Source organism: Rhipicephalus microplus, chromosome 2 (assembly GCF_043290135.1).
Source record: "Rhipicephalus microplus isolate Deutch F79 chromosome 2, USDA_Rmic, whole genome shotgun sequence".
NCBI lineage: Eukaryota > Metazoa > Arthropoda > Arachnida > Ixodida > Ixodidae > Rhipicephalus > Rhipicephalus microplus.
This window is the reverse complement of record NC_134701.1, coordinates 36,318,698-36,332,724: the sequence shown is the minus strand read 5'-3', so window position 1 is coordinate 36,332,724 and position 14,027 is coordinate 36,318,698. Positions and strand designations below refer to the sequence as shown.

At 48.1% G+C, this 14,027-nt stretch overlaps 1 protein-coding gene across 8 annotated transcripts in view; it reads left to right on the top strand.

The window, feature by feature from the left end:
* LOC119169139 (uncharacterized) overlaps nt 1–14,027 on the top strand; it is a 748,171-nt gene that overhangs the window by 509,633 nt on the left and 224,511 nt on the right. For all 8 annotated transcript variants that reach the window (XM_075883059.1, XM_075883033.1, XM_075883044.1 and 5 more), the window contains one exon: nt 3,546–3,707. In XM_075883059.1, the coding sequence (XP_075739174.1) occupies nt 3,546–3,707 (162 nt within the window). The remainder of the gene's footprint in view (nt 1–3,545; nt 3,708–14,027) is intronic.

The window sequence follows — 14,027 nt, the reverse complement described above, 5'->3', positions numbered from 1 at the left end:
GCCCATCTGACGTGTAGCAGAGCATTGCTGTCACTGTAGTTTTACCGTGTACCGATGTCAGTACGCGAACTTGCTTTGCCCCCTTCTTCTCGACGGTTGTGGTGCCAGGCATGTCGAAGTAAAGAGGCGTCTGATCGGCATTCCCGATTTGCCCAAGCAGGTAGCCGTTGTTGCGCCGCAAGTTTAGGACGAACATCTGAAAACTGTGAAGCTTTTCATCGTACTCCTCCGCAAAACTTTTCGCATATGCATGTTCCCCTTCGGAGGGAAAAGTCTCTCCTCTTCATAAAGTTAGTTAGCCAGCACCTGCTTGCTTTATACTGGCTCCGCATTAGACTTTTTTCTAAGACTAATTGCGTAGCCCGCACTTGGAGCAGTTCTGTCGTCACGTGCCGCTCGCTGCTCAAGCACATACTCTCCGAGCAGCTCTTTAATTGCGGAAACCGACCCTGCTGTGGTTCACTGAAGCCTTTGCGTGAAGCTTTGCTGTCGACAATCTTCTGCTTTTGTTTCCGCCAGTCCCTCACGCACGTTTCGGGAACTCCGAACGACCGCGATGCGGCCCGATTTCCGTCCGTTTCTGCACACGCGATGACTTTTCTTTTAAAAGCGGCATTGTGGTACACTCGAGTTTTTTTAGTCGACCCTTCCACGCCGTCGATGCTAATGCACTATTAGATGACGAACTCCTTAGCACACGTACGAAGTGCCGAACATGGGAAACACATAGGCCGAAATGGCCGACGCGCCATGCCGACGCACGTAGGGGGCGGCTACTTTGGATTTGGATGGCAATAGATGGCAACTTTGAATGGCAATAGATTGACCGTAATTTTTTTGTTCGTACTCGATTCTAACGCGCATGTGATTTATGAACTCGCTTAACCGGAAAAAAGGTGCTCGTTAGATTCGAGTAATTACGGTAACACTTACAAGGCTAAAAAGAGGACGAACACACTCTACACACTCATACCTTTTGTCTTCCTGCGATCTACCATTGTGTGAGAGATGTGGAGAACCACTTACAGTTCCCCACATTCTCGTCCAGTGCAATGGGTTAGATGCTCTAAAAAAAGCATTTTTTACTACTTTGCTCATTGGTAGGCATCGGCTTTTTAAACTTCAATCACTTTTCATGTTTTTAAAGACGTCAATAGTTTTCACCTCATATTTCGAAGTGATCCATAGCACGACCTCTGTACCATGGTCGTGGATACCGTGACTACATTTCCGCTTTGGTTTTATCATGACATTTCGCCATCCACTTTCATTGCAGATATTTCATGCCACTGTCGTACTTTTATAGCTTCTATGTTTTTACCCGCGTTAGCATGAGGAAGTTTAAGGCCCCTTTACGGCCACGCATCATATCATTGTTCACATCTCTAGTCTACTGAAATGGCGCTCTTTGGTTATCGATTGGCCCTTGTGCCATAAAATACCACTCATCATTATCCTCATCAACATATATGTGCCCTAAAGGACAAAAAGAGAGCAGATTGTATCAGAGAACAATCTGGTGTTGAGGACATCATAGTCGAAATAAAGAAAAAACGGTCATGGGCAGGGCGCTTAGCACGAAAGTAAGATGACCGCTGGTCATTAAGGATCACAGACTGGATTCCAGGAGAAGGCAAGCGGGTAAGGGAACACAGAAAGTTATGTGGGCAGATGAGATAAGGAATATAACTTAGTAAAACATCTTGCTGGGCAATTTGGTGCATGTCAAAGCATAAAAGTCGAGCACAAAAAAAAGAAAGGATGAGGCACAGGAAAACAAGTAGACTGGTTATAATGCTCAGTACCAACTGATTTAATTACGAAAGAATTGTACGAAAAAAACACACATATCGTACATCACAACCGCTACTGCACACATCACAGAGCTGCTCATATAAAGAATTATAGCATATTATGGCATAGCATGAAATTCAAGCTCCTGCAAACACACTGACGTCTGGCTGATGCATTCTTCACCCTTCAATTTTATGTAAAATGCCACTAACAGTTTGCGTGCAACTGTTTCCTGGCTGTGTCCCAGCGCTTTCAGTTCATCATACAAAGGCACACACTGCACAGTGCGCCTAAAGCTGTGCTCCCTTATTATTTGAGAGCGTCAACACATGCTCCCGGGCCCGCTGGTTAACACTCCTGCCACTTTCGCTGATGTATGATTTGCAACAGCTCAATGGCAATTCATATACTACGGCCACCGCACAGTCAATGTAAGGTCTAGTGTGCTTGATTCCACGTCTTGTTTTCTGTTTAATAATAACACGGTACTTGTTGTGTGTAGATATCTTGATTACTTTTTTGGTGGTTCTTAGTAAGCAGGAAGCTATTGGAGTGAATGGGGTTGATTTTGGTGCCTTCAGCGATGATGTGCGTTAGATTTTGAAATCTTTTACTTTGTTGGGACAGGGTTTATCATTCACACACGATACTCCAGCAGATGGGCAGTTGCAGTTTTTAGATGTTAAGCTTACAATGTCTCACTCTCATGTATGTTGGGCTTATAATACGCGCTCCTGCTAACCGTTACTGCAAGCACATGAAAGCGTGCAATTGCTTTCATGTGCCTAGAATCCGCCCTCCCGAATTCATACGTTCATGCAGCCACTGACAGTTTTTATCAGCAGGTGCAACGATTGCTGTCGTTAGTGTATTCTGACACTATTCTGGTGGCTTCCATGGAGTCGTTGCTACAAAAAGTAAAATGCCAAGGCTGGGAAAAAGAAAGACACACCCGCGTGAGTAACATGAGGCATGAGGTGATGCCTTATATTCACAAAGTAGAACATACCCTCAAGAAAGTTGCAATTAGGCTTAATGTGCTAATTGTCTTTTCAGCACCTCACAAGCTGTCCAAGCTGTGTGCGCATATTTCCGATGAGTTTACACAGAAGACAAAATTTCGAATCAAGCACACTAGACATCACATTGGCTGTGCAATGGAGGTAATATATGAATTGCCATTGAGCTATGCCAAATCTTACATCTGCCAAAGTAGCAGGGGTGTTAACCAGTGTGCCCTGGAGCACCAGTTGATTCCCTCAAACGATAAGGGCGTGCATCTTTCTTTGCAATGTGTGGCTGTGTGCTTTTGTTTGACAAACTAAAGGTTCTGGGACGCGGCAGGGAAACGGTTGCACGCAGACTGTTGGAGGCGTTTTACATAAAATTCAAAGGTGAAGATTGCATCAGCCAGGCGTCAGTGTGTGTTTGCGGAAGTACAGATTTCAATTGCTATGCCGTAATATGCTATAGTTATTGATAGGAGAAGCTCTGTGATGTTTGCAGCCGTTGTTGTGACGTACGGTATGTGTGTGCTTTTTTTCCTACAATTCTTTCGTAATTAAATCAGTTGGTAGTGAGGGTTCTATCCTGTCTACTTGTTTTCCTGTGCCTCATCGATTTTTTGTGCTCGACTTTTATGTTGAGATAAGAAAGTTTATGGATATAAAGTGGTTCTAAATTCTGAACAATGAACTGGCTTGATGCTCTTCATAATGGTTTCTTTTTTTCTTTATTTGTTCCGTCTACAGAGGTCCTTATGGCATATCACCACCACAACTGGGCCTGTGCCTTGCACATGACTTTGGCTTTGTGGCTAACTTGGATTGGTGCCCCTCTGGCTGCCACCAGAAAGGGAGTCGACTAGGCCTACTGGCCCTCGCCTGTGGAGATGGCTGTGCTCGCATTCTCAGGTGGGCTTTCTGAAATGTATCAATTTACAGGGCTGTGCTCTGTTGATTCTTTTTTTGCACTGCTCTGTTGAATGCCATGCTTCATCTAAAAAGAAAGACAGAAAATGAAGGGAGGACATGTATATTTACAACCACAGAGTGTTGCTGTAGTTGATGTTTTGACAAGCAGGCTTATCTTCTCCAAAGCTGTAGCTTTCCTTAGCATAATATGTCCTCTACCCTCTCCTTCAAACCAAACGAAGGAGCTGAGGGGAACTGCAATAACGCCTATGTTACGAGGGTTTATTGAAGTACATAGCAACTGGGAAGATAGCAGCAGCAGCAGGCAAAGCGTAGCCAGGGAGCGAACAGTCCAGCGAGCCAGGCGATGGCAATGCGCTTCCATATGTGTCTATCTTCTTCCTCACAATAACCCCCAGTATTGAAAGGTAGCCATCCTGGCGACCTAGAGAGAGGTGAGAGGGTCATAATGTGGCTTGAGGCGGTTAATGTGGACTGTTTCTCGCCCCCGACGACAAAGGTCAGAAGATGGCATAACGGGTTCAACCACATAATTAACAGGAGAGGTCTGCGCAACCACGCGGTAGGGTCTGTAATACTTCGGAAGAAGCTTAGACGAAAGGCCGGGAGCAGCAACTGGCGGAACCCAAAGCCACGTGAGCGAGTCGACGGTGAAAAGATCAGGATGGATGTCGGAGTCGTGACGCTGTTTTTGGTGACGTTGTTGGTTGTAGGTGAAAGAATGGGCCAGTTCTCGGCATTTCTACCACAGACACAGGCTGGTAGTCGTCAACGTCTGGATGATATGGTAGAATTATATCAATGGTGCTAGTGTGTTCACGACCGTATAGCAAGAATAATGGTGAGAATCGGGTGGTGGCTTGGGAGGCGATGTTGTAGGCGAATGTGACAAACGGAAGAACAAGATCCCTATTGCAGTGGTCTGACGCAAGGTACATCGACAACATGTCACCCAGAGTTCGGTTAAATCGTTCCGTTAATTCATTTGTCTGTAGGGGATATGCGGTAGTGGCATGGTGAATAATTCTGCATTTGGGTAGGAGTGATTGCAACATGTCTGAGAGAAATACACAGCCGCGATCACTGAGCAGTTCCTGAGGGGCGCCATGGCGGAGAACTAAGCTGCATAGAATAAACGACGAAACGTCTTTGGCTGTTGCGGCAGATAATGCAGCGGTTTCGGCGTATCTTGTCAAGTGATCCACGGCGACGACAATCCAGTAGTTTCCAGCGCCAGTGCATGGGAGAGGCCCGTACAAGTCAATGCCGACGCAAACAAATGGGTGGTCGGGGCAGGGAAGCGGCTGGTGAGGTGCTGTGGTAAGGTGCAAGACTGGTTTGCGTCGTTGGCAGGCGAGGCATGAGCGAACGTATTTGCTGACGAAGCTGTACATTCCGCGCTAATAATAGCATAGGTGAAGGCGCATGTACGTCTTGAATACGCCACTGTGGCCACATTGAGGGTCATTGTAGAAAGCGGAGCACAGATCGTGACGAAGATGGTGGGAAACTACAAATAACCATGTGCCGCCATCGTTGTGAGAGTTACGACGGTATAAAAGACCATTGCGGATAGCGTAATGCTACGGCGGCGTAGCGCTCGTGGAGCTGGGGTGGTAAGAGGGCATGACAAAAAGTTTAGAATTGTGGTGACCCATGGGTAATATTGTTGCTCTGAGGCCATGTCCAAGATGTCAAGTGGCGAAATATAGTGATTGTTACTAGATGCGTTGGCGTCTGAAATCAGTGGGAAGCGTGACAGGGCGTCAGCATCAGAGTGTTTTTGGCCAGAACGATATACGACATGAATGTCGTATTCCTGGAGTCGGAGGGCCCACCGAGCGAGGCGACCTGCAGGGTTCTTGAGGTTTGAAAACCAACACAGAATTTGGTGATCTGTTACGGCATCGAAAGGACGACCGTAATGATAGGGGTGACACTTTTGTAGAGCCTATATGATGGCCAGGCACTCTTTTTTGGTTAAGGTGTAATTGGTCTCAGGTTTTGTGAGTGCACAACTGGCATATGCAAACACACGTATTCGGTGTTGGCATAGTAACGTTGTGCGAGCACAGCACCAAGGCCGACACCACTAGCATCAGTGTGAATTTTCGAGCGTGCGCTCGGAGCGAATTGACGCAAAATTCGTGGCAACGTAAGCAGGCGTCGAAGTGTCGTAAACACATCGTCACAAGCTTCTGACCAGGTAGATAGTTCCTTGTCGCCTTGGAGGAGTGCATTGAGAGGTGCGATGACAGTAGAAAAATTTCGAACAAAGCGCTGAAAGTAAGAGCATAGGCCAATGAAGGTGTGCAGTGCTTTCAGGTTAGTAGGCTTCGGGAACTCTGATACGGCACGAAGTTTAGCAGGATCAGGAAGAATGCCTTTTTTGGAGACGACGTGGCCTGGTATAGTTAGTTTTTTAGCGGTGATTAGGCACTCCTTTGAGTTAAGCTGGAGACCGGCATTTCGGACACAGGTCAAAACTTGATGCAACCGTTGTAGATGGGTCGGGAAATGTGGCGCAAAGACGACAATATCATCTAAATAGCAGAAGCAAGCGGGCCAGCTCAAGCCCCGTAAGATGCCGTCCATCATGCCTTCAAAGGTGGCGGGCGTTGTTACAGAGACCAAATGGCATTAAAGTGAATTCGTACAATCCATCTGGTGTTATAAACGCAGTTTTCTTGCGGTCAGTCTCAGCCATGGGCACTTGCCAGTAGCCAGAGCGGAGATCCAAGAAAGAAAAGAACTCCGCTCCTTGCAAGTAGTCGAGTGCGTCATCAATTCCTGGCAACGAGTAAACATCGTTTCGGGTAATCTTGTTAAGCCAGCGATAATCGACGCAAAATCGTATTGTGCCATCTTTCTTCTGAACAAGGACGACAGGTGATGCCCAAGAACTGTTGGAAGGTTGAATGATTCCACGTTTAAGCATGTCATTCACCTGGTCATCGATAAGACGCCTTTCACTCGCCAATACTCGGTAGGAACGCTGTCGAATGGGCGCATGGCTTCCGGTGTCAATAGTATGCGAAACAGTCATTGTGTCGCCGAGTGCCCTTCCTTGGTAGTCAAAAGAAGAAGAGATATCGTCGAGCAAGCAAAGAAGTTGGTCTTGTTTTGTCATCGTAAGGTCGCTGTCTATAGCTGGTGTGAAAAATCGCGGTAGTGGCCAAGGAGTTGATGTCTCGAGGGTGGCCATATCACTGGGGTCGTCCATGGTGTCGAATATCGAAGATGACGACAACGGCTCGGCTTTGCTGAGGGTTTCCCGGGGGCGCAAAGTGATTGGCTCAGGTGATAGATTGGTGATTTGCATCATAGAGGTGCCTGAACGGAACTCGAGAATGGCAAATGGCTATGGCAGTGATCGGCAGCGAACTAGAAGTGTAGACAGTGCGAAAAGCATTGAGCCACCGTCTTCAGAGTCATAAGAGATAGAGACAGGAACAGTAGACTGGACAGGCGCAATGGTGTCGTCACAAACTGTGATTTCGCGACATGTGTCCTTGTCATTGATGACGTCTGTCGAAAATGGGAACAACACGAGTTCAGCGGGAGCGCAATTGATCATCCCACGATGTGTAGAGAGAAAATCCCACCCTAATATGACCTGGTGAGAACAAGATGGCAGCACGATGATTTCGATCACATATAACATCCTGGATGACGGCACGAGCTGTGCAGGCACCAGATGGCTCGAAGCCTCCCAGTCATGCTGATCATCATAAATGTACATGGCAAGCATGTCAGTTGTAGTGTGGTTCAGTCGCTCGGTGAGCCCATTCACTTCAGGGTAGTACGGGATAGCGATAGCGATCTTGTGTTCAGTAGCGCAGGAGTGGAGCAGGTCATCGACGGCCTTCGACAAAAAGCAACGGCCACGATCCATTAGTAACTGTCAAGAGGCACCGCAAAGCAGGATGAGGTCTTGGAGTAGAAAGTCTGCAACATCTGTAGCACAGCTGGTCGGTATTGCTTGTGCAATGGTGTTTCTTGTTGCATAATCTGTTGCGACGACAAACCACCTGTTCTTTCTGGTAGAAATAGGGAAGGGGCTAAGTAGGTCGAGGCTCACATGGAAGAACAGTTTTGTTGGGACCTCAATTGGCTGAAGTAAACCAGCAGGAGGCAAAGTAGGCATTTTCCGCTGCTGACAGAGGTCACAAGAAGTGGCTTAGTGACCCACAGAGCGATCGAGAGCAGGCCAGAACAAGCAGCGCCATACGCGTTCGTAAGTCTGAGTGATGCCCATATGTCTAGTAGTAGGAGCATCGTTAGGCTGTCTAGAATAGGATGTGTGATGACCACTGGCCTCTGAAGGCTGGCACAAAAGCGCGTTCCTGCCACACGATGGCGTTGTCAGCGAGGGCGCAGTGCTTTTCTTGCGTCGCCTGCTAGCCTCTGGGAAGGCAAGGGATTCGACTGCACTTAGTTTTAATGCTTCAGTGTTTTCGATGCTAATGGGCTTATTTATTTAGTGTTGTATATGTCGAGAAATTATGAAAAGCATGTCATGTGGAAAGCAGTTTAGAGGAATTGCTCCCGCAGAGTGGCTGGTTGGAACAAACCTGCGTGCGTCGCTCGCAGATTAGTTATAGTGTTTGGATTGTTATAGTAATTCAAAGAATGGAAGTCAATACACTTTTTCTGAAATGCAGTATAGAAGCATATATGGAAATAGAAGACTGGTGGTTTGATACTAGTTTATTGGAAACAGTACATGAAAACATACATAACAGGCTTCACCTTGTTGGCTTTATTTTGCGTAGCATGCTGGTTTAGCCCTCTAAGCAGAAAATTGACATGCGTAATGCTTTAGTCTGGCTCTTTCTATTGCAGCTCTGCTGCTCACGAGGCATGTCTCCCACCGGGCCGTCAAACACGCCAATGTGTTAAATTAAAGAAACCTCCACTTTTCTATTTGCTTAAACATGTACAAAAACATATGTGCCTTGAGTCAAAATGGCTTGTGCAAACTGTAGAATTCTCGTTCAGTGCCTTATCAGCCCTTGTCAGCCCTTCGACACATCTCTACTTTTCTAAATCATCCTTGCGGGCAAGTGCATAAAACAGGGAGAGTTACAGATCTCTTCGATTTGACTTGCATTGCCTGCACGAGTTCTGAAAAGTGTCACAGCAGTGCCAGCGGTGTTGAGGGTGTGCAGCACAGCTTCAGCAAGTGAAGGTGCAGCCGCGACACTAAAGCAACTAACTAAAATACGGTGGCTACTGCCAAAACAAAGATGCAAGTGCAGGAAAAGTTCGTGGTGTGTATCGCGGTGTTGTTTACCATGAATACATGTGGTGTGTATCAATGGTGTTGTTTACCAAGACACTGCCGCAATGACTGTCTTCATGCCACATGAAAAAAAAAAAAACTGGCACGAGCTTGACTCAACTGTTTTTGCACACACGCCCTGAACCACACACAGTGTCGCCTGCTCCAAGCTTGGGAGGAGGAAGGGGCACACGCAATGCTGCACTTCTTTGCACCTTCTTTTCAGAAAGTGCAGGCCAGCGGAGAGCTCGTGCAGCACTATGCTTGTACAGCGACAAAACGAAGGAGCCAGTGCAGAGCGCACGCGCGGCACCAGCAAATCGAGAAAAACATTGGCAGATCCCACTGCGATGCAGGTTTACGGTTTAATAAATTGTTGCTCGGAGAGAAAGCCTCAGAGCAGAGAAATGACGAAGCTGTTTAAAGTAAGAAAATAACAGTAGAAACTTTAAGCATAATTAAGAAAAAAAGAATGAAGTTGCAATGTACAGACACGAGAAACTAAAGTATGTCATGTAAGCTGTCCAGCTATAATGTTTATGAAAGTCAACAGTCAACGGTGGCGTTGATGGTGGGGGTGGCTTGGTGGGTTGAGGCGGCGGACGCTGACGATGTCTCAGCAGCTGGAGTCACGCACTGACCAGCAGGGCGACGCTTGGCCGAAGACGAGGTAGCCCTTGCCTTAGCAAGAACTGCTCGATCTGTTTAAGTGTTCCTTCTTTGTGGTGTCCTTTCTATTTCAGCGCAATTTTTTACCTGAAAAGAACTGCGGCCGCTTGCCGATGCTGGCTCGTTTCAGTAAGATGATCACCACCCAAAAGCTTCCACCCTCCACGGGTGGTTCGGGACCGGAGTCAAAGCCCGGACACATGGGATGTGACCTTGAACAGTCACGGCCGGTACGAACACCTGGGACGGGACCTTGAACTGTCACGGCCGGAACTCTGGAAGGCCGCGTACCTCCGAGTACACCGTGGGCAGCTGGAGCGTCCTGGCCTTGCCTGACTTCACGCGATCGGGTCCGGAACCCGACACCGCAGTCGCACGACACCCAGGATCTGCACTTCCAGCCAGCTTGATCTCGTTCGGCCCCCAATTGGTCTTCCTCTTCTTCCCTCTCGTGCCTTGGCTGCAGCGCAACCTTTCGCCCAAACTTCCTCTTCCTTTTGGCGGGCCGCAGTTTCATGTATGACATTTCGCGCCAACGTCATCATCATCTTTCCGCCGCTCAATTGAGAAGCACAGCTGCCGTCGCCTCCGAGCACACTGCACATATCACCACGATGCCACCACACTTTACAAACACCACCACGTCACTATACTACACCACAATATGCCCCTTTCTGGGAAAGTTTTTCTGCAAGAAAAACTGCTGCTCAATTTTTGGATGAAGTCACTCAAAACACCCACTCACACAGTTCACTACCTCATCCAAAGGTCCACATTCACTAACCACTATATACACACGAGCAAGAAAAAGTATGAATTCATTTAGCGGACAATGAAAATCCCCAAATTAGCCTGTTTATTAACCACCTTTTTTCACATATGCCCGATTAAGAAAAAAAACTACACATCAAGTCAATGTTACATTGCATGTAACTTCTTCAACTTTTCACATAAAACACCCTTCCGTGGTCCGCAATCAATATCCACTAGAAACCACCAGGAAATCGAACTTGATGCTTAAGTTATAGCGTCCCAAACAAGACGTTTAATGGCCCTAATCAATTGACAAGAGTGAGGAATTTGACGCCGGTGGAAGAATTGTCGACCATAAGCTCGTCTGAACCAAAAGCTGTGTATAACCAGACGCCCAACCTCTAAATCAGAAGCATGCACGCTGGAATGGCTGTATGCCAGTCGGAAGCGTTGCCTCCAGGTGCACCAGTACAACCACGCCTGAATGATTTCATCCTTCCCAGGAACGCCTTGCTTGAGCTCGTAAGCTGACAATCGTTCTGACACCTTTAGAGAAGCGACCTCTTCAACCAAAGATGCCAGAGAGCACCAGTCGGCGTCCTTCCTCGTACAATGGCCTGCTGGACCATTACTGCCTTCGGGTTTACTTTCAATCACTTCAGCTTTTCGTCTTGCTTGTTAATCAAAACTTTCAACCCTTCTGCCTGGGTCATCGTGACTACCCTCATTATCACATAGAGCTGACCTACATTGCAACTCTACTATCTGTTCTTCAACACGTGTTTCTGCATTTTGCTCTAGTCTTCTCATGGAAGCATCATCTACCATTTCTCGAGATTCCAAGCCCTCTCTCTGTATGGGTGAGTTATATTCATCGTTAAAAGCTGTGTACGTAGCGCCTGTTGCTACATCCAATGACCCAAAACAATAGGCAGCAAATAGATCGGAGCTTTCATTACGGCATTTGCCGGCGTTAGCTAGGAGACCTTTTACCGTAATTACTCGAATCTAACGCGCACCTTTTTTCCGGTTAAGCGAGTTTATGAATTGCATGCGCGTTAGAATCGAGTACGAACAAAAAAATTACGGTCAATCTATTGCCATCGGCAAATCCAAAATGGCCGCCCCCTACGTGCGTCGGCATGGCGCGTCGGCCATTTCTGCCTATGTGTTTCCCATGTGCGGCACTTCGTACGTGTGCTGAAGAGTTCGTCATGTAGTAGTGCATTAGCATCGACGGCGTGGAAGGGCCGACTCCAAAAACTCGATAGCACCACGATGCCGCTTTTAAAAGAAAAGTCATGGCGTGTGCAGAAACGGACGGAAATCGGGCCGCATCGCGGTCGTTCGGAGTTCCCGAAACGTGCGTGCGGGACCGGCGGAAACAAAAGCAGAAGATTCTCGACAGCAAAGCTTCACGCAAAGGCTTCAGTGGACCACAGTAGGGTCGGTTTCCGCAAATTAAAGAGCTGCTCGGCAAGTATGTGCTTGAGCAGCGAGCGGCACAGCGGCCCGTGACGACAGAACTGCTCCAAATGCGGGCTATGCAATTAGTCTTGGAAAAAGGTCTAATGCAGAGCCATTTTAAAGCGAGCAGGTGCTGGCTAACTAACTTTATTTAGAGGAAAGGCTTTTCCCTCCGAAGGGGAACATGCATATGCGAAAAGTTTTGCGGAGGAGTACGGTGAAAAGCTTCACAGTTTTCAGAGGTTCGTCCTAAACTTGCGGCGCAACAACGGCTACCTGCTTGGGCAAATCGGGAATGCCCATCAGACGCCTCTTTACTTCGACATGCCTGGCACCACAACCGTCGAGAAGAAGGGGGCGAAGCAAGTTCGTGTGCTGACATCGGTCCACGGTAAAACTACCGTGACGGAAAGCTCTGTTACACGTCAGATGGGCACAAGCTTCGCCCGTACCTCATATTTAAATAGAATACGCTCCCAAAAGGAGTAGTTTTTTCGAGTGGTGTGATCGTGCGGGCCGGCGAGAAAAATGGGTGCGCGTTGCAATTGATGTCTTACGTTTTTTTTTTTTTTTTTTCGCGGTGGAAATCGGGTGCACGTTACAATCGAGGGCGCGGTAGAATCGAGTAAATACGGTACTGCTCCTTCAGCGGAGCTCTTCAGAGACAATCTTATCTCTGCATGAAGTGTGCTTGACTTCTCGCAGGTTTCAACACACCCTTTACTTTGAATGGAACGTTCTTGTTCCATGCACACGAAGCATGCCCGTGCTTCTCTAAGCTCCTCGAGTCTCCTAGTTTCTTGGCTACCCACCTCTCTGTCATACTCTTCCCTAGTTTTATTCTCTAGCGAAAGGTCATGACGAGGTACAGGGTCAGCCTGACATAAATTCAAATCGTTTGTGATGTAACTGCTGTCAGAGCACACCTGAGCCACTGGCTCACTCCTCTGTATCCCCAGCTTCGCCTTTTTTGCCATCGCAAGCTCGAGTCGCCGCTCGAGTACTAGCGTCTCTAATTCGAGCTTTTCTTTCGCCGCCTTTCGCTCTGCAGCCCGCTGCTCACGCTCTGTCTCCATCCGCTCCTCATACCACACTCTGAACTCCGTTCCCTTCAGACCCATCTGTTCAGCCATTTCTATTATCTCCCACGTGCTGGTCATGGTTCGCCACGCTTCCGAAAATCTAGATAAAAAACAAACGACTTTGTCCTGTCGCAGCGGGCGCCAATTTGTGATGCAGGTTTACGGTTTAATAAATTGTTCCTCGGAGAGAAAGCCTCAGAGCTGCGAAATGACGAAGCCGTTTAAAGTAAGAAAATAAAAGTAGAAACTTTAAGCATAATTAAGAAAAAAAGAATGAAGTTGCAATGTACAAACGCGAGAAACTAAAGTATATCATGTAAGCTGTCCAGCTATAATGTTTATGAAAGTCAACAGTCACCGGTGGCGTTGATGGTGGCGGTGGCTTGGTGGGTTGAGGCGGCGGACGCTGACGATGTCTCAGCAGCTGGAGTCACGCACTGACCAGCAGGGCGACGCTTGGCCGAAGACGAGGTAGCCCTTGCCTTAGCAAAAGCTGCGGCCGCTTGCCGATGCTGGCTCGTTTCGGTGAGATGATCACCACCCGGAAGCTTCCACCCTCCACGAGTGGTTCGGGACCGGAGTCGTAGCCCGGACACATGGGATGTGACCTTGAACAGTCACGGCCGGTAGGAACACCTGGGACGTGACCTTGAACTGTCACGGCCGGAACTCTGGAAGGCCGCGTACCTCCGAGTACACCGTGGGCAGCTGGAGCGTCTTGGCCTTGCCTGACTTCACGCGGTCGGGTCCGGAACCCGACACCGCAGTTGCGCGACACCCAGGATCTGCACTCCAGCCAGCTCGATCTCATTCGGCCCCCGACTGGTCTTCCTCTTCTTCCCTCTCGTGCCTTGGCTGCAGCGCAACCTTTCGCGCAAACTTCCTCTTCCTTTTGGCAGGCCGCAGTTTCATGCGTGACGTTTTGCGCCAACGTCATCATCATCTTTCCACCGCTCAATTGAGAAGCACCACTGCCGTCGCCTCCGAGCACGTTGTACATATCACCACGGTGCCACCACACTTCACAAACACCACCACGTCACT